The sequence below is a fragment of the Pieris napi genome, chromosome 15 (genome assembly GCF_905475465.1).
Source record: "Pieris napi chromosome 15, ilPieNapi1.2, whole genome shotgun sequence".
Lineage (NCBI taxonomy): Eukaryota > Metazoa > Arthropoda > Insecta > Lepidoptera > Pieridae > Pieris > Pieris napi.
In genome coordinates, this window is record NC_062248.1 from 4,399,027 (window position 1) to 4,417,554 (window position 18,528).

Sequence of the window (18,528 nt, forward strand, 5' to 3'; positions counted from 1 at the left end):
AATATGCATATTATCAAAAAGTTGTTTAAAGGAGATTTTTAAATAATTAATGTTATTTTAGTCACAATCGAATTTAATTATACAATTGGCATGCATATTCATGAAACTTAATATAACGTAATTAGGAAAGAAATTTGCTGTTTATATGATGGTATAATTTAGATGGACCTTTATTCACAATAAAATGTATGTGATTTATTATGAAGCAGTCCAAATGCGTTGGGGAACTTTTGAGCCTTTGAAATAACGCCATCCTTAGCCAATCCTCACAAAGCATTTGCGTGTACATAAAGTTCAAATTTCCCCAAAGTGTAATGGTAACTCTAAAAGCTTAGTTGGTTTTCTTGAGGAGTCGAAAACCAACGTGATATCTATCTGTTGAATATTTCTTGGTTAGGAAATCTTCAAACATGATCACTTGTAAATTTAATCACGAATTCTTCCTTTATCATATCCTTACATTCATAAAGACTGGATTTGTTTAATATGAATATACAATATGTAACAAAGTTCTAAATATTTTAACCTTTTTAAAAATAAATAAATAATAGTTCTTAGACGTACCTAAACTGTATCGCTTCCCTTAGCACACTCAATATGATGATCTTGTCAAATATACGTCAATTGTGTTATTTTTGACATTTCGAACCTGTTCATTGTCTATGTACAATAATGAATGAACAAAATGAATGCTTACAATGACGTTTATCCCTCCGTTCAGCTTGTTATACATTACTATATAAAAAATTATTTCTATAACTATAAGATTTTACGTATTTTTCGTGCTAAGGGATTGAGTCAAGTTTAAAGTTCACAAACTTAAGGTGAATGACCCCAACATTAAAACATCATTAGAAATATTAATTTCAAGTTTATAATATTGCACTGATTTTGTTATATATACAATTATGAAGAATATATAAATAGCTAATGGAAATGATGGCTATGTTGAAATTGAGGGGCCATGTTTGGACCTAATTGACGTTTTCTTAGAAATTTTATAGCGTTTATGTAATTTTTTTCAGTTTGTGTTATCTGTGCCAATTTTTACTGCTTTTATCGTTCTGTATCTTTGGTGGTTCTGTGTAAATAATATTGTTATAATTCGTGTTCAATGTACATTAGATCAGTTTCCTATATCATAAAAGTTTTAAAAGCGGTGGCATGACAGATATATCAAGTTTAGTGCTGTTTTAAATTTTTTTTTTGTGAGTTAAGCTACTCATAGACGTAATGTCGTGACGTCAATTGCATACTAACATATTAAAACCGTTTTGACTAAATAAATTCTGAGAAGTACCTACATCGTCTACGTCGTATTCAAAATCTTCAATCATGTATTGTTTAATTATATACGGACGTGCTAAAGACAAGGATTACGGGCCTAGTAGATAGAGACCCCTTAGAGCCTTACTTGCGTTGCACGTTAATGGCGCTTTTCCTTGACGATTTAGGGTCCTAGTTCTGGCAACAAAGTCAAAATCAAAAGTCAAATCATTTATTTCAATTAAGCCTATCTAAATGGCACTTTTGAAAGTCAATATCACAACTTAAAAATACTAAAAAAAATTACAAGTTGCCCCTTCCAAAAGATAGTTTCATATAGAGAAGAATGGGCAAGAAATATTTTGTATACATTGATTATATGTGAAGACCATGTGCCTAGAATAAAAAAGCTACTACACTAAAATAAAATAGGCGCATGTTATAAAAACAATGCAGCAGATAACTAAATTATTATGTAGATACATGGTGCTCACATATTCACCCTGAACGAAACTTGGGTAGTTTGAGTAAATATTTGTCATGCACCACAGACTCGAACATTCCACTATCTATGTATATAGTAAATACTTTTTGGAGCTATATTTTTTAATTTAAGTCTTCATTCACTAGTAAAGCATTCGTCCATATCATAGTCATTAGAATAATCGTACTTAAGAAGTACTTAGATCGGTTTCTCTTACACAAGGCCTTGCACAAGATGGTTGTTGTACAGTATTAGTTTTGAAAGCATTTTATTTTACAGGCAGCGTTTTGTGATAATTTATTTGAATAGTATTTAAAAGCATTTATCAGGAATTATTTACTTGGAAATATCCCGTCCTATGTTGGGCCTGATTATTGTATTTTAGCTGCGGTATGAGTTTTAATAGAGTTTAGACAGATTTTTTAAATTTCAGTCTTGTCTAAAAGTATACATTTTAGCATTTAATAAAACCTAACCTAACGCCACCTACAAAGAAACACAAGTGCTAGAAAACCTTTGTTGTAGCGATATTATGTTTGAAAATGCAAAGGACATCTTGTGACATAAAGTATAGTCTTTTAGTACAGCCCTGATTGAAAATTTTCATTATTATAAAGTTCTAATGTGTCGCCTGTTAAAATTCTTTTGGCGCTTTTTGACAAGTGTTGCCATCCTATCGTAGCTAAAGTACGATAATCGAGGTTATATATAATAAGAATTATTTAAATCTATCGACAGCTAAAATTATGGAAATTGTAAATATTTTATATGACTCATCTTTGGATAAACATAATTGGTATTCATATGAGTTCTAGCCTATAAAAATTATAACAGTGCCTCGTAAAATCTTGCCTTAAAATATATTTTTCTGTTACACGAAGAATTTATCCAGAGATTATATTTTAAAATTACATAAAAAATATTTTGTTTTGTATAGAATGTGCATTAGAAAATTTTGTGTGAAAATTATAGGGAATTTTTGACTTGTCTACTGTTTACCTACCCCTGCCTTTTCTTGCCTTAACCGAGTTGCACTATGAATCCATTTTGTCCTCACTTTAGGCATGTATGATGGCAAGAAAAAGCATATATAAAAATATCTTCGGTATATTTGGATTTAAAAGCAATTGTCGACAATTTTAACCAAATTATTTACTTATATATGAAAAAAATGGTTATGTGCCTGTATTTACTACTGTTTAATCATGTATACGGTACAAATTATTCTTAGAAATGTTAATGCAAATAGTACTGTTGTCTTTTGAGCTCATAATAATTATATGTGTACTTAATGACCTAAGCAGTAGTGTTTTATATTACGTGATTCCTAAATCCTATTAATTGAAATAAATTTGTTATTGAAATCGAAGTTGTATTTTTATACCTTTTCAAATTTGACAACAACATAAGGCAACATTGGCTGAGTACAGAATTGCTATGAAAACTTAGTATCGATTTTCAACAATTGGCAATTCATAATTTTAAAAGTGTAAAGAGTAGTATTACGGACCGGACCGGCTTCGCGAAAAAAATATTTATTATTAAAATATTTTGCAATTTTTTGGGCCTGTCATTCTGGGATAATAATTTTGATTTTAATTAATAATGTAGCATTGTAATTGTGAAAGAATTTATGAAATAGCATTTTTTTAATTTATTCGATACATAAATATAAATATTATAGTAGATGTAGAAAAATACTTAGCAAAACTACAGAAAAGTTTGTGCTTTATTGGAAGTTAAACTCCTTTGCGAAATCAATCAAAATTAAAGAATGATTTTTCTCATTGAATTTTTATTTATGGTTCCTGTCAAATATTAGAAATTGTTTTATCATTGTAAATAAGTTTATAAATTTAAACGGAGAAACAGCTATTGACTACGTGAGTGGTTGTGCTTCGCGAAGAGCTAGGAGCCAAGCCCAGTGACTAAATGCCAAAGACATAGTAAATGAGTACGTAATTTACTTACCCTAGAGCAGTGTTTCCCTTCGTGGGGTCCAAGCCCCACACGGGGCAATTGGATTGTTAAGGGGGGCTATTCGAAAATTATTTTATATTTCTTATATGATTTGAATACTTACTGTGTTTCGTAAACACTCTCCTAATAATTTATTTTCAAGACCTATCAGTTAAGTTTCTTAATTCAATTCAATATTTCAATATTAAAAATAATGTATGTTACATTGGGGCTTAAGAACTATAGAAAGGCTATGGAACAAAAAAGGTAAGGAAACACTGCCCTAGAGAATCGACAGTGATCCACTCAACCTAAAAAATATTCCTACCATACTTTGTATTCTCATTTCAATGTAAGATTAACGGTCATTGCATCATATCGAACGTACGACTTGCCAATATTTCAAGCATGTCGATCATTGTCCTCAATGTAATGTGGTTTGCAAATATGGTTAGTTACCAGTCAGCAACACGCCTTGAAATAACGTTTAAAACATTGTTTTAGAATTAAAAGTTCCCGTTCTGACCCTGCACCTGTGTCCTGTTCGGCTATTCCATAAATCATGACTTGATGGGACAGAACATCCACTTGACGAATATCGCAGGACTGACAATTATTCTTTCTTATTCAATTATACTTTCGAAACATGAGAAGTTCTACCTCTAGCAAATTTACCCTTGAAAAATCTATTTAGAAAAGTCGCAGGGGCGTTTTACATTTGCTTACTCTTTTGAATTATCATCGTGGCAAGTGACATTAAATTAGAAAATATTACTTTAACGCTACGCTGCGTAAATTTTTTGGTATTGATAAGTTACGTTTATGAATTGCGGCAGTGTTCGCCGGACCGCTGCCGCGTCTTGATGTGTCACGGCTTCACTCAGTATTTATAATACGACAGCTCGGCCTATAGAAAAATCCTGAAAAAATATATGTTGAAGTTATTACGACATTTCTGCAATATGAAGCCACCGACTAATGTAAGTAACCTAATATTTTGTTTGTGTTGAAAAATGCTACGCATTTTAATTATTGATTTCCAAATTATGTTTAGTTTTTCTAACGAAATTTTTATATCTAAATATGTAATTTGCACCTCAGTTTAATGAATCTGATTCCTTTTTTTGTCTTTGAAGACAGAAAAATGCGGTAGGTTCAAATGTGTGGTATAAAAATTAAAGTTCTCTTTATTTAAACTAGAAACTTCCTAATGGAATACCACGTTTACGCTCAGCATTTATAGCGAATACATGATGATTTTAGCATGTAAACTATATTGAAATCGTTGGAGCAATTATGCAAAAACTTTCAGTTGACCCATCAATGAAATCTTCAAAGGAAGTTGGCAATTTTAATAAACAGAAATAGAATATATTCGTCATGTACGATTTATATTGGTTAAACTACGTCCTACAATTTATGTGATTGACCGTTTGAAATTGAGGACGAAAGTAAAAACTTGTAAAACTTAGCAATTGATAAAAAGCTGATAATTTATTTATTTTTCTGACTTATTTCTAAAAACGTTAATTATGATGCGTTTTATTTAAAATACATGAAAGTAACTAAGCTATGTATTATTCTATATATTTTATATGATTTATGAGGAATGCTGAATCATTAATGTAATGCAAAACCGATTCAATAATGAAGTCTTATTAAGAAATATTTTAAGAGTGTTTTATATGACAACGGGGCAGGAATAAAACATTAACGTTTCAACTGTTATCAATTAAATGCTATAGGTAATAGGGGGCATTGATAACTAACAATGAATAATTGATTAATTATCAGTATAGAAAGATGCCCTATTTTCTTCGCATTTTGAGAACAAAAGACTTCTGTGCCTTTCTTGTCAATGGTTCCATCATTGACGATAAGTTTTCTCTGTAGTGTCGTTGTCCTAATTCTAGTTTTCAATATTTAATGCATCAATGCAGTTCTTTAGTTTAGCATAAGCGTCACTAAATATTAAAATTGTTATTATGAAATTATTTCTCGCTTATCTGCACGTGGAATCTCAATCTAAATTGCAGTATAAAGGATTAGCGATCGTATAACAAACGTTATATTTCTTTAAGCACAAATTAAGTAATAAAGGTTTAATCTGAGCCAATTATTGACAAGACTTTTCTTCAATTTCGTTTAGTCGATAGGCTTCCTGCTAGAATTTGTAATATTAGGTACGATGTTTAGGGTTTATTTTTTAATCAAAATGTTGACTTCCTTGCCAAATCATAGTCTATATTTCTGATTTATAAACCATGAGTATCTAGGTTTTAAAAGTCAATAAAATGGGGCTCTTATAGTTGAAAACTTTAAACTCTTGTTTCGGAAACAGGTTTATACTCGAATACCTTAGTCGGGAAGAAAGCTGGTTTAATTTTTTGAAAATTCGTTGGAAGACTGGTTTTTACTAACTACAGACCAGATCCTGTGCTTGAATTTGAAAAGAAATCATGAATACTTTAATTTATGATTTTTGATTTTTAAACAATACTAGGATACTGTATTGTCTAATTTGTTTTTATAAATAGCAAATTGTTTAAATTCTGTCCTGTATCTATATCTATCTATATATTATATAAAAATGAAACCCGTTTTCCGTTGTCACAATATAACATGAAAACGGCTTGACCGATTTGGCCAATTATTTTTTTATAATATTCTTTGAAGTACGAGGATGGTTCTTACGGAGAGAAAAATTTAAAAAATTGAGTGAAAAAGTCTAAAAACAACACTTTTCTATATTCCCATACATAATATTCGTAATAATACTTAAAAGTCAATTTGAACTTTAAAACCATATCATAAAGTTCAAGTGTTAGTGGAGGGGTTCCGGGAAGGTGAATTTTAATTTTTTGCATAATGTATATGTTGTCTTATCAACTTTCTTTTTTTATCTTAGCTAAACCGGTGTCCAATAGCAGAATAAGTATTTAAAAAAAATAAGGAATCGACTGTTAGGCGGTACGATGTTCGCCAGGCCAGCTAGTTGTTATATATAATTCTGTGTCAGAATTACCTTAATGCCGACAACCTTATTAAATAAATTTTTTTTTTAACAGGCCGCTCTCCTGCACGATGTTAACATTCCAACCAAGAAAGCTACTTTTGGAATGGGTTGTTTCTGGTCAAATGACTCCCTTTTTGGAGTCACACCAGGCGTAATCCGTACCAGAGTCGGCTACTCCGGTGGTACCACGAAAAATCCTCATTACAGAAACTTGTAAGATTTATGGTTTCATATATTTAATATTATACCCAAATCTGTGCCCTCACGTGAACTTTTTTTGGGCAGTGTGTTGCGACCTTTAAACCTGAAGTTGTGTTAGAACTTCGGCGGTAATAATTCATTTGTCTAAATGTTGAATAATAGTATACTTATTACTTATACAGTGAAGAAATCGTGAGGAAACACAGCGCATCTAAGATCCAAAACTCGAAGACATGTCAAACTCTAACTTAAGTTAGCTAAACGATTTAAGCTCGTTCACCACGGTATAAAACTTATTATTAGTAGATTAAAATGTGGCAAAGATATATGAATATAATTATACAAATATACAATTAACACACAGTATACTACGGTAGTGAAATCAAGTACCTGCAAAGCTATTGATTTCGGTTTGGTTTTAATATTCATATGTTTATGGTAAGGTTCCTCTACTATATGAAAAACACAGAATACAGAGCATCTGTTAAGGGTTATTTTTCTATACATATTATTTAAACTATTTTCTTTTTTTGCTATACCTTTTCTAAGTACATATAATGCCATTGATAAATCTTAATTTTTTTAATGATTTAAAAAAAATTGACCGGTTTACGTACTCGTTTACAACATAAATGATTTATCATTATTTTATTACTTAAAAACATCCAAGGATAAGATTTAGAGCGACAGTCCTAAGTATGACTCCCGCATGTCAGGAAAGGTATTGGATTTTGATCATCGGTAAGTCTCGACTCAAATGTTACTTATGCTTAAAATAATAAATAAAACCATATATAACTACACAAATCTAGTATTGGTGCTGTGTAGAATGTGTCATAAAAAGTATTCATAGACAAGATAAAAAACAATTGGAGTAGTAAAAATTAAATTTTTGCGATAATACAAAAATGTGTCAAGGTCAGATAATACTATCAATATATTCAAATGCAAGATAACTTCATAGTTTGTATACAATTCGCGTTTTTATCTCGTTAGTCACTTTTACGATTTGTAGAAAATTGTCTAGTCATGATAGAAAATAAGGAAATCTATCACTTGACTTCATTGCACAGTGTTGCACAACCTTATAAATAAATAAATAAAATTTATAATAAAAATGTCCTTTTTTAAAAAATAACCATTTCATTGCGAGTGCTATGAAATGGTTATTGTCAAGGATCTCGAAAGTTCGAAACAATAGATGTTCGAAATTGACACAAGAAGCACCAAATAGATTGTGAAATATACTTGCGGAGCCATTGATAATGATGGATTACAAGATAACATTACATATTGGAAATTACGAGACAATTTGTAAAAAATTAAATTAACTATAAAACCCAATTTCACCGGGAAAATAATCGAAAGCATTTTTTATAAAGGGAAGTTGTTAAAAAAGGTTTTACCTTTTGTTAAATCCGGATTATCAAGTGCCTTATTAAATGTTTTTTCTTTACTCATCGAATGATGAATTTAAGATGATTTAAGTCATTAAGTAGTATGAAAATACGGCGACCATATTTTTGTTGCACGCATGGGATGATTCGATAAAACTTACATACATGATGCTCTTTTGTTATTTTTAACATTTGTTTTAAAAATATCATTTGTAATGCGCAATAATGACGAAAGTGTAAATCTTGCGTGATATGTATTAATTGTATTGAATTTACACTAATTAGTTTTGATTAAAACTAAATGACTATTTCATTCCAGTATTTCTGAAGTAGTTCTTGAAATAGATAAAATAAACATAAACGTAAAAATCGTGAGCTATAATAATTACATTACCACGAAACTCATTCATAACATTGTAACCTAGTTATTATGTATAAAAAAAACAATTAAAATAATAATTACATGAATGAACTTATCTTTACTACAGTTAAAACTGTTTTAACATAACTGTTAAAACAACATAGTACATAAACATACGTGGTCATTAATCTCGCACGAGTGTGTATTGCGTAATTATTGTACTACTGCAATTACAATAAAACGATTATATAAGCTATAATTATTAAATCGAGTCTCTTCTACACTTTTAATTATAGAAAATGTAAATTAATTTTGCTACATACGAGTAGTTTTAAATTAATCTTTAATAGTTCAAAGTTCAAATGTACGTAGCTTAAATATGTTTAGACCTGTCCACGTAACCCGACTACCTTGGCATGTTTATGTTAAAGAGTTAACAATGAAACCTTATACTTTTAGATTGAATTATCATAACATACAACTACGTTTATAACAAAACACCTTATAAATGTATGTAATGTCATGTCTATAAAAATATTCGTTATACAAATGTACTATTGTTCTATAGAAAATAATAACCCGTTCAAAGATCCTAACAATTCTTTATTACTCCTTGATGTAACTTGTGGTTAGTTTAAGTTGTTTTCTATGTGCTGTTTCAGGCAATAATTTGTCTTATCTCGTTAAGTGAGATTAAACCTACTGTATCCATCTAATACATAAATCCAAAAACAGTTTTGGTATTTCCAAAAACACGTATTTTAAAATTTTTCAACGGATGTATAATTAAATTCTTAGATGTATTGGAATTGTCATTGCTAGACTTAGTTCGAACTTAACTGAGTAGATATTAATATTTTTAATTGTTTTTTTATGTAATAGGAGGCTCATCTGATGTTAAGTGTTACCTTCGCCCATAGACATTGCCAGAAGGAAATTATATGAATCCTTATCATAAAATTTCAAAATAATTGCACGACAATGTATGTTTGTATAAGCCAAGGTTGTGCCGGCAAGGCCAAGGCGTCGTCTACGCATGCGCGGTCTATTTTTGGCACGTTGACCGAGTTTAAAACAATCGTGTCTAGAATTGAGAACCACTAAATCTAACTTGAATAATTAATTTGAAATTAATGGAAAACAAATTGAAATTTGGTTAGAGACTGGACGCTTCGGCAAGGCCGTCTTAAACTAGGCTGGAGCCATTAGGCACACAAGAATTTAGGGCCCTTTTGGAAAGTAAAAAAAGCTAATTATTATAAAAAAAATTGCTAAGTATGACCATTTAGGTCATCAAATACAGTATGATGATATATTATGTCATTAATGATATTAGAATGCTGCTGGTTTTTTGTTTACGGTTACGATAAGGGTTTCTTTCGAGATTTCTGTTGAGTCTTCTATTACATCCTTATTAATTAGTACAGTAGGAATAGGCGCAGTTATCGATATAATGGCGTAGTATATGCCTTGTAAATACCTTCTGATAACTTTTTTGATTACTGATTTGTGAAAAAAGTGTAATGTGCCCAACAAAAATGTTTTGAATAAATGTGGGAGAGAAATTGTCGGTCTTTCGGGGCCCCCTAAGGATGGGGGCCCTGGGCACAGGCCCCGTGTGCCCTTATGGTGAAGACGGTATTGCGTATCGGCCCTTTTATTAAAAGTCGATTATTTTTGTTATTATCTTCTTGTAATACTCGAACTGGGCATGTGACGGATACGTGTCTACATCGGTTTCATAGATTATATGAGGCTTTAATAGGCTAATCACATTATCAGCATTATGTGCCTCGCAGACAATCCATAGATCAACACGTCATTGATTGTCTGCTTGACGAGGTTTTCCTTCATTGTATGTATGTGTAAATTGTCTATAAAATTCCATTCCACATTACTTGTTTTCGAAAAACTACAAAATGTAATCTAATATGTAAAATTCTCGTGTCACAATGTTCGTTCCCATACTCCTCCGAAACGGCTCGACCGATTGTTATGAAATTTTTTATGTATATTCAGTAAGTCTGAGAATCGGCTACTATCTATATTACAAACCCCTAATAAAAAAGGGGTGTCCACTGTCCACCTAAAAAAAAAATGTTTTTTCGTTTTTTTTTAAATTTATTTATTTATGATATAGCATGCAAAAATACATACAATCCCTAATTTTCACTCCTCTACGATCAACCCCTATTTTTATTACAGTAGATAGTTATTTTAAATGAACTAAAAAAAGGTTCCTAGAAATAATATACATGGCAAATCAATCGTTTGCCGGGTCAGCTTGTAATCTATAAAAAGACACGCTATGACAGTATTATTTTTTTATAACATAAATTTTCCGTGGATTTTACACAATTGAGTCGTACGTCGTGCTTATGGTAAGATACCTTTTGAATCTGAAATATGGAAGTCATTCTTAGCGCCAAGGCTAATTATTGAAGCTACCTCCGTAGCAATTAAAATTTAATTAACATATTTACATTTCTTGAAAAGGATTAGAGAGCCACACGTGATTTGTTAATCACATTTTAATATAGCTATTATCACTTGCTAGTTTGTGACTCCGCTATAAAACAAATCGTTTGAGAAATAACTTTAAAAAAGAGTTTTGTGTACAAAACAGATTAGCATTTATTTTCATGAGTAAAAAGCATTTATATTGGTCTTCATATTTAGCGTTTTTATATCTTGGTACCGAGTTCCGATTCATACATCCCTCTTGTTTCAGTTAGAATTGAGCATATTAATTACCAAACTCATCATGATCATTTTATTGTAAATTTCAGAGGTGATCACACAGAAGTTATAGAACTGGATTACGACCCAAAGACCATCACTTATGAAGATCTGCTTAAGATGTTTTGGGCGAACCATGAATATGGACTTACCAAAAAATTGAAGAGACAGGTATTAAAGTTATACATTTCAAGTAACGCTGTGTTATTCAAAATTCATGTTTATTAATCGAATAACATATCAACGAGTCAGTCTATTAGCACTGTTTCAACTTTCTTCTGTTTCTGTCAAATTGTTTACGCTATACTTTCGGATTCTATTTACCATTCGACCTATGTATTTATTATAATTAATGAGAATAACCATGCTTCAATAAATAAATCGGCGTGATACATACAGATTCGCACAAGCAAAAACCATAATTTAACAAAAAGAAGTTTGTGATTAAGAGTTTGACTGAGAAGTTCTTGCCAGCTCTTGTCTGTTTTACGTCCTATTGGTGCTTAATGGAAATTAAGACTAATATTATTTATACGTAGATTTATGTACCGTCAAATATTGCCTTTATTGCCGTTAGGCTATAATCATAATGATCCTTAACTCTAGGGGTAAGATTCAGACTTAGCGTTAAGTTGAAATGAATTGAAAAAAAAATGAATTGAAATAAAAAAAAGATGTTTAAGATTTTGACGTTTCTCATTGTTATTAAACTGTTACTTATTTTGATAAAAGAATAAATTCGATCATATTTTATACGAATTAATATGTGAAAACTTCGTCGTGTTTCACGTAAGTGAAGAAATGGGAGATTGAAAATAAAATCAATTATTACGCTCGTGGAATCTAGTTATATGTACTCTGCCACTACAATTGGGTTTATCGGCTTTCCAAGTAGGTATTTACATAATCGGGTAATATCATAAAGTTTGTTTTTTGTATGGTGGTTATATATAAACTGAAAAACAAATGTACCGATTTCAAAATTTCACCATTAACAATTTGAACCTAGACTATATTTATTTCCAAATTATAATCAGCCGTGCATATTGGCCAATGGCCGGGTAGTACGTAAATAGAAATACCTATAGCATGTTAATGTAAAATTAATTAAAGACGTTATATATTCCAGTACCAATCCCTAATATTATACCACGAGGAGAAACAGCAAGTCGCGGCGGAGTCCTCATACAAAGTTATGCAAAATCAGTGCAACGGGCAGCTTCGAACAGAGATTGCACCAGCGGGTCCCTTCTACCCAGCTGAAGAGTATGTATTAATAGCTAATTGATGATTTTTGACTCAATAATCCCAACATTTGCCGATTTTTCATGTTCCTGTCTAACGTGCAATCTTTTTCCTATTCTGACAATCCAAATAAAATAAATTTTTGAATTACAATTTGGATATTTTTAAACGGTTTTATTTAGCTTACCCCGTTTGTTTTATTTATTCTTGGGTCAAATTTAGTAATTCAAATTTCACCCTCTTCCTGTCAACCGATTAATCTGAAATTTTGTATACACTTTGGATTTTGGTGACAATACAATAAACTAAATAAATAAAATAAAAATAAATAAATATTATATAATATATAAATATATATTATATATATATATAACATTATATTAAAAACTGTATCTATTTTATTAATTAAATATATATTATATTTATATTATAGAATTGATTTATTGTATGTATTGCAATAACGAAGCACTAAATGAATTAAACAGAATGCGAAACAAAAACTAAAAACTAGAAAATAAAAATAGGTAAAAAAACTTTTTAAGTTAAACGGTTTTATGTTAAACATACATTGCAATGTTTAAGATAAATGTACTAAAAACCAAAAAATAATAAAATAGATACAGTCGTGGGAATTATAAACATATGCATAGACTAGACTAAAATAAAACCGTAGGGCACGTCAATTGTCTACAAATTATGGATTTAATGTGCGATAGAAGAATCGTTTAATTCGTCGTTAAAATAGGCAGTTGGCCCGCAGACGGTCAGGAAATTACTTACTATTTTCTTACTGACGTGCCCCACGGTTTTATTTTAGTCTAGTCTATGCATATGTTTATAATTCCCACGACTGTATCTATTTTATTATTTTTTGGTTTTTAGTACATTTATCTTAAACATTGCAATGTATGTTTAACATAAAACCGTTTAACTTAAAAAGTTTTTTTACCTATTTTTATTTCTAAGATATTTTTACATGAAAATGTAAATCATACCTCTTTATTCATAAACGATTTAAATTTTTAACAATAGTCCGTCTTGCTTTTAAAGAACAAATTATCAATTTACATCCATTAAATTGTCTCTAATTCTATAATAACTAATTACAGATTTAATGCCCGATTAGTTAACGACTACATACTGATTAACACTTGAGATTTAAGCTCAACCTTCATTAAATCTTAACTAAATTGCTAAGCAATCGTTTATACTAAAGTAACTACTGAGTACAAGCTGTTAAAAGACGGCTTTTGCCAGCAATGTCTAGAATATTATATGAATATTTAAAGATATCATTTGAATAATAATGTCAAGGCCCACTCCTTTAGAGAAATCAGCTGTCAATAGGACCACTTAACCTTTCAATAAGTAATAGTTGACACGAGTATTTGCAATTTTTCTCCCTCGATTCCAGTGTGTCGAAATGACATGTCATTTGTACAATTTGTACGTAGATTCAACGTATTTTGGATTTCGTAAAGATTATTAGGATGTCGGCGTCTTTATAATATATATTCGAGCGATATATTTGATGACGATCTACTGAACTACATTACTGATAATTATAATTTGGATGTTTACGAATATCTATTTAAATAGTGTCCAACTCCAAATACACCAACAATTTTGTGTGGAAAATTTACATGTTTACTATTTATTTGCTTAAACCTATGTTTATTTTGAAAGCACTTCATAATCTATCCCAGCTTTAAAAAAATTAAATTTAACAATTACTAATTACTTATTTAAATTTTTCAGTTACCACCAGAAATACCGATTGCAAGGTCACAAAGATTTGTGTCGCAGCCTTGGTCTGGATTCTAAGAAACTACAAACGTCACACGTAGCGGCCAGACTGAACGGCTATTTGGTGGGAATTGGCGGGAAAACGCAATTTGAACAAGACATAATCCGATTGGGTTTGAACGAGAAACAAGCGGAATATGTGCGACGAGAGTTCGAGAGAAACGAAGGAGGCGGTCTAGCTTGTTAAAACCTGCGTGGAGGTTACATAAAGCGCGGAGCGCTGGAAAGCATAGACTATATTTTGACGCATTGACATATGACCATTACATATTTTTTATAATGTATGTAAAAAAATATTTTAATACATGGGCTGTTTTAACAGCGCAAAATCTACTGATTTCATGTATTATACATAGATAGTATTAGTTTTAAAATGTATTTTTGTGATAATTTGCTATATTCACAAAACAAGATTGTATTTACGTCTATGTTCCATAGGTTCATATGACGTAAGTCAAATGTTTAAAGAATGTGGCTTTAGTAAAACGAATTGTTCTTCATCATGCATTTTTGAAGGAATATGTTCTTTCATTTTCATTCCATAGACATTTTCTCATTGTAATTAGGTTTTAGGTATGTTTCACGTTCCTTTTATTTACCGAATATTTAAAATATGTATCTATTTTAATATTACATTGTAGGGTTAGACAAATTTAATATAATATTTTAATACAACATTACATAATGTATTTTTGACAAATAAATAAATTGTTTATGAATTAAAATTATTGTAATACACTTTATTTTGTTTATTAAGTAAACAAATTATTTTAAAAGTGTTGTTTTATTTCTTTAATTAATCCAGACATTATTGTATTACATTACTGTAAAACTGTTTGGGTCTCAACAAGAAATTAACACTTTGAAAAGTTACGCATGGTAATTAATTCATAAATTATCTATTGTTTCAAATAATTATTAGCAAACGTGTTTTTTTCAATACATTAATTATTTATAACAAGAAATGACGTACATAATATTATGTTTAACTACCAGCGTATGGACACTAGAATAATATATCAGCGCCACCTATCGAATAATAGTCAAGTTATACATTTTCTATTAATATACTTAATATATATTTCATAACGTTCTAAATTATAATTTGTTTATTAGTCTAGTAATCAATAATATTTTATATACCTTTCATATGTATTAAGTTAAGTAAAGTTTTGTTATTAGTTCAAAAAAATTCCAAAAGAGGGCACTTATACTGGATTCCAATACGCGGTGATTTAAATAGTAAATTAATAATTATTGTTAGTTTACACATGCTTTTATTTATTGTTATTAGTTATAATTTATTATGTGTACCTACTGGTAATGGCTAGAAAATTTACAGGATTAATAATTTTATAATAGTACTAGCTGACCCGGCAAACATCGTTTTGTCATGTATATTATTTCTAGGAAAAAAATTTTTAGGGCTGAAAATTTAGGGTTGTTTAATGACACAAATTATAAAAAAATTAAAATTTCGTCCAAAAAATAAAAAATAAATGTTTGGGGTGGACAACCCTTATCACTTAGGCCCAGCACACATGGTGAAACGCAACTGCAACGAAACTGAAACTACTAGTTACTTTTGAGTTTCATTTGAGTTTATGCCATAGATACCTTTGAGAGACAACACACGTCGCAACTAGTTTGAAACCGGTTTGAAACGCGTTGCAGATCAGTTGCTTTGAAACCAGCGTGCAGGAAACTCGTGTCGGATTTGGCGTCTTTTCTATTCGACAAAATGGCTGACGACGAAAATAAAAACATTCAATTCGTATTGGAAGTTGAGAAGCATCCTTGCTTGTACAATACAACACTTTCAAGCTACTCTCGCAAGAATGATACTGATAAAGCATGGGCTGAAATTGGAAAAATAATCAATATGACAGGTGAGCTGATTATTTTGTTTATTTAATTATTCTTAAATACAATAAGCCCATTGCCAAGGCAAAGCTGTCTGAGGTGCCAAAAAGTAATTATTCAAATATTTTCTTAAAGCTAAAGATGAAGGATTGGGTCCTAGGATCAAATCATGTGGAATTATACCATTAGGTCGTTGACTTGTTCCCCCGCTGATGTTCGTTGCCTGATATGACATTCCTTCCTTGGAACTCACAAAATTGTGCAAGACACAAGCGCTTTTTATTATATTATTGACCACCTCAGGGTTTCGGCAACGTATTGGTGATTCGAATAACATGAATTTTTCTGTTAACATGCCAAAAGTACCTACACTCAACACTTTTTCTTGCACGGGATAGTCTATAATTAAAGACCCGTGAGGTGTTGGTGACTGTCCTTCCAGGAAAAGGTCTCATTAGGTATTTTTGCTTCATCTCCAACAAAGTAAAATGGGAATGAGTAATTATTTTCATCAAGTGGTAAACGGGCTGGTGCAGGAATATTAAGTGCATCAGACTCAATAAGACGCTTCATATCTGAAACTCTGTCACCTGCGTCACTATTACTACCTGCATATCCCATTTCTATCATTGTAAACAAACCATCAGCATCGGCACATGCCATTAAAATTACAGAATTGTAATTTTTGTAATTAAAATTTGCAGATCCTGTATTAGGATACTTTTTTATTTTAAAATGTTTTCCGTCAAGAGATCCTAAACAATTAGGCATATTCCACAAAGTATAGTATCGTTCAGCAATTTGCTTCCACTTATTTGTGTCTGGAACCGCCATATATGTATTCATTAAAGTTTCCCATATTTTTTTAGTAGTCTCAGCCACGATGTTTGCAATTGTGGATTCTCCTTTGGCGAAATATAAGCCCAATGCCACACATGTAGTAGATGTACCTCCTAAATACCCGAAAACAAATAAAGCTAGGTAAAAAATATAGGCAAGTAAAACATTTAAATATTGAAGAATATAAATATAGTAAATCTAAAATCTAAAGATAACATTGAAAGACGCTTTTTGATGTTTTTTTTATTAAAATGTTACAGGTGCCGCATGCAAAGAAAAATGGCGAAATATGCGTGTTGTTTTTATGAGACACTTGAAACCTTTGCGAAGTGGTTCTGGAATAAAAAAGAAGAAACCATACTATTTACTCGATTACATGCATTTTTTAGCACCATATGTAAAACCGGTGATTCCGCACGAGGCAGGGAACTTGCCATCTACTAGTTCAAGAGAGAATACGACAACTGATGTGTCAAACGATGTGCCTACCGAGTTCGAGCAATATACTGAGCGCAGTAATGTAAACGAGCCTAGCGCTCCTACTACTCATTATGATTCCGCTCATCATTCTTCAAACCCAAAGCGAAAGAAATCTTCATTGCACGAGACTGATAAGCATTTCATTAATTATTTAAAACAGAAATCTACTCGCATAAATGAATCTCAGACGTCCACGGACTCTGTTATGTCGTTTTTAAATAGTCTCGCACCTGAATTAAGAGAAATGAATCTGCAACAATTCAAATTATTCAAGAGACGTGTACTAAACCTTATTGATGACATATTGAATCCAACTCCTCCTACGCCTGAAAGTGCAGCAACGAGTAAATCAAATACATTAAATAACGAAACGTCCTATCAAACAAAATATACTCCGATATCGCAGTATGGTAGTCCTTCATATGCGCAGCCAGTACCAACACCTAATCCTCTGGACTTCAGCGGAGTATCTACACAAACACCATCAACTTCTACATCAGAATACAATCTTGTAAAGCAAGAAGGAAACCAATTTAATTTTCATTAAAAATAAATGTTTGTGTTCTTTGGTATAAATAAATATTTTAAATTACTTACATAAGTGTTATTAATAGCCGTTCTTGAGGACTCACACATTCCCTCATGTTAGTATTCTGTTTCTGCAGCTGAGGTGTCATTATTTCAACAAGCTTCAGTCTTTTTGCTCATACGATAACAATCCATGAATTTTCTGTCAGTTTGTTGAAATTCTTTAGCAGCCACAAACATACGGCAGTTGATATTCTTCTGAATGTAGGGATGTAACCACAAACTTTTTCTTTTACACCTCCTTCTTTGTCGAAGATACAAATACAGAACCAGAACTTCTTCA

General features: G+C 30.9%; 2 protein-coding genes across 2 annotated transcripts; both read left to right on the top strand.

Annotated features, from left to right (window-relative positions):
• Positions 1-4,523: 4,523 nt before the first annotated feature.
• LOC125056968 (peptide methionine sulfoxide reductase) lies at positions 4,524-15,170 on the top strand. The gene is made up of 5 exons (XM_047660352.1): positions 4,524-4,689; positions 6,778-6,938; positions 11,474-11,594; positions 12,553-12,689; positions 14,427-15,170. The coding sequence occupies exons 1-5, from the start codon at positions 4,642-4,644 to the stop codon at positions 14,659-14,661; spliced, it is 702 nt and encodes a 233-aa protein (XP_047516308.1). The 5' UTR covers positions 4,524-4,641; the 3' UTR covers positions 14,662-15,170.
• Positions 15,171-15,911: 741 nt separating this feature from the next.
• Positions 15,912-18,253, top strand: LOC125056957. The gene is made up of 2 exons (XM_047660335.1): positions 15,912-16,363; positions 17,438-18,253. Exons 1-2 carry the CDS (start codon positions 16,216-16,218, stop codon positions 18,202-18,204), a joined length of 915 nt encoding a protein of 304 aa, XP_047516291.1. The 5' UTR covers positions 15,912-16,215; the 3' UTR covers positions 18,205-18,253.
• The last annotated feature ends 275 nt before the right edge of the window (positions 18,254-18,528 follow it).

What these genes read in the sequence shown, in the direction of transcription:
- LOC125056968 (XM_047660352.1), top strand. Translation starts at nt 4,642, where the DNA reads ATGTTGAAGTTATTACGACATTTCTGCAATATGAAGCCACCGACTAAT. An exon ending in AATCCTCATTACAGAAACTT is followed by an intron (nt 6,939 to 11,473) that starts GTAAGATTTATG and finishes TGTAAATTTCAG; the next exon opens with AGGTGATCACACAGAAGTTA. An exon ending in CCAAAAAATTGAAGAGACAG is followed by an intron (nt 11,595 to 12,552) that starts GTATTAAAGTTA and finishes TATATATTCCAG; the next exon opens with TACCAATCCCTAATATTATA.
- LOC125056957 (XM_047660335.1), top strand. Translation starts at nt 16,216, where the DNA reads ATGGCTGACGACGAAAATAAAAACATTCAATTCGTATTGGAAGTTGAG. An exon ending in AAAAATAATCAATATGACAG is followed by an intron (nt 16,364 to 17,437) that starts GTGAGCTGATTA and finishes AAAATGTTACAG; the next exon opens with GTGCCGCATGCAAAGAAAAA.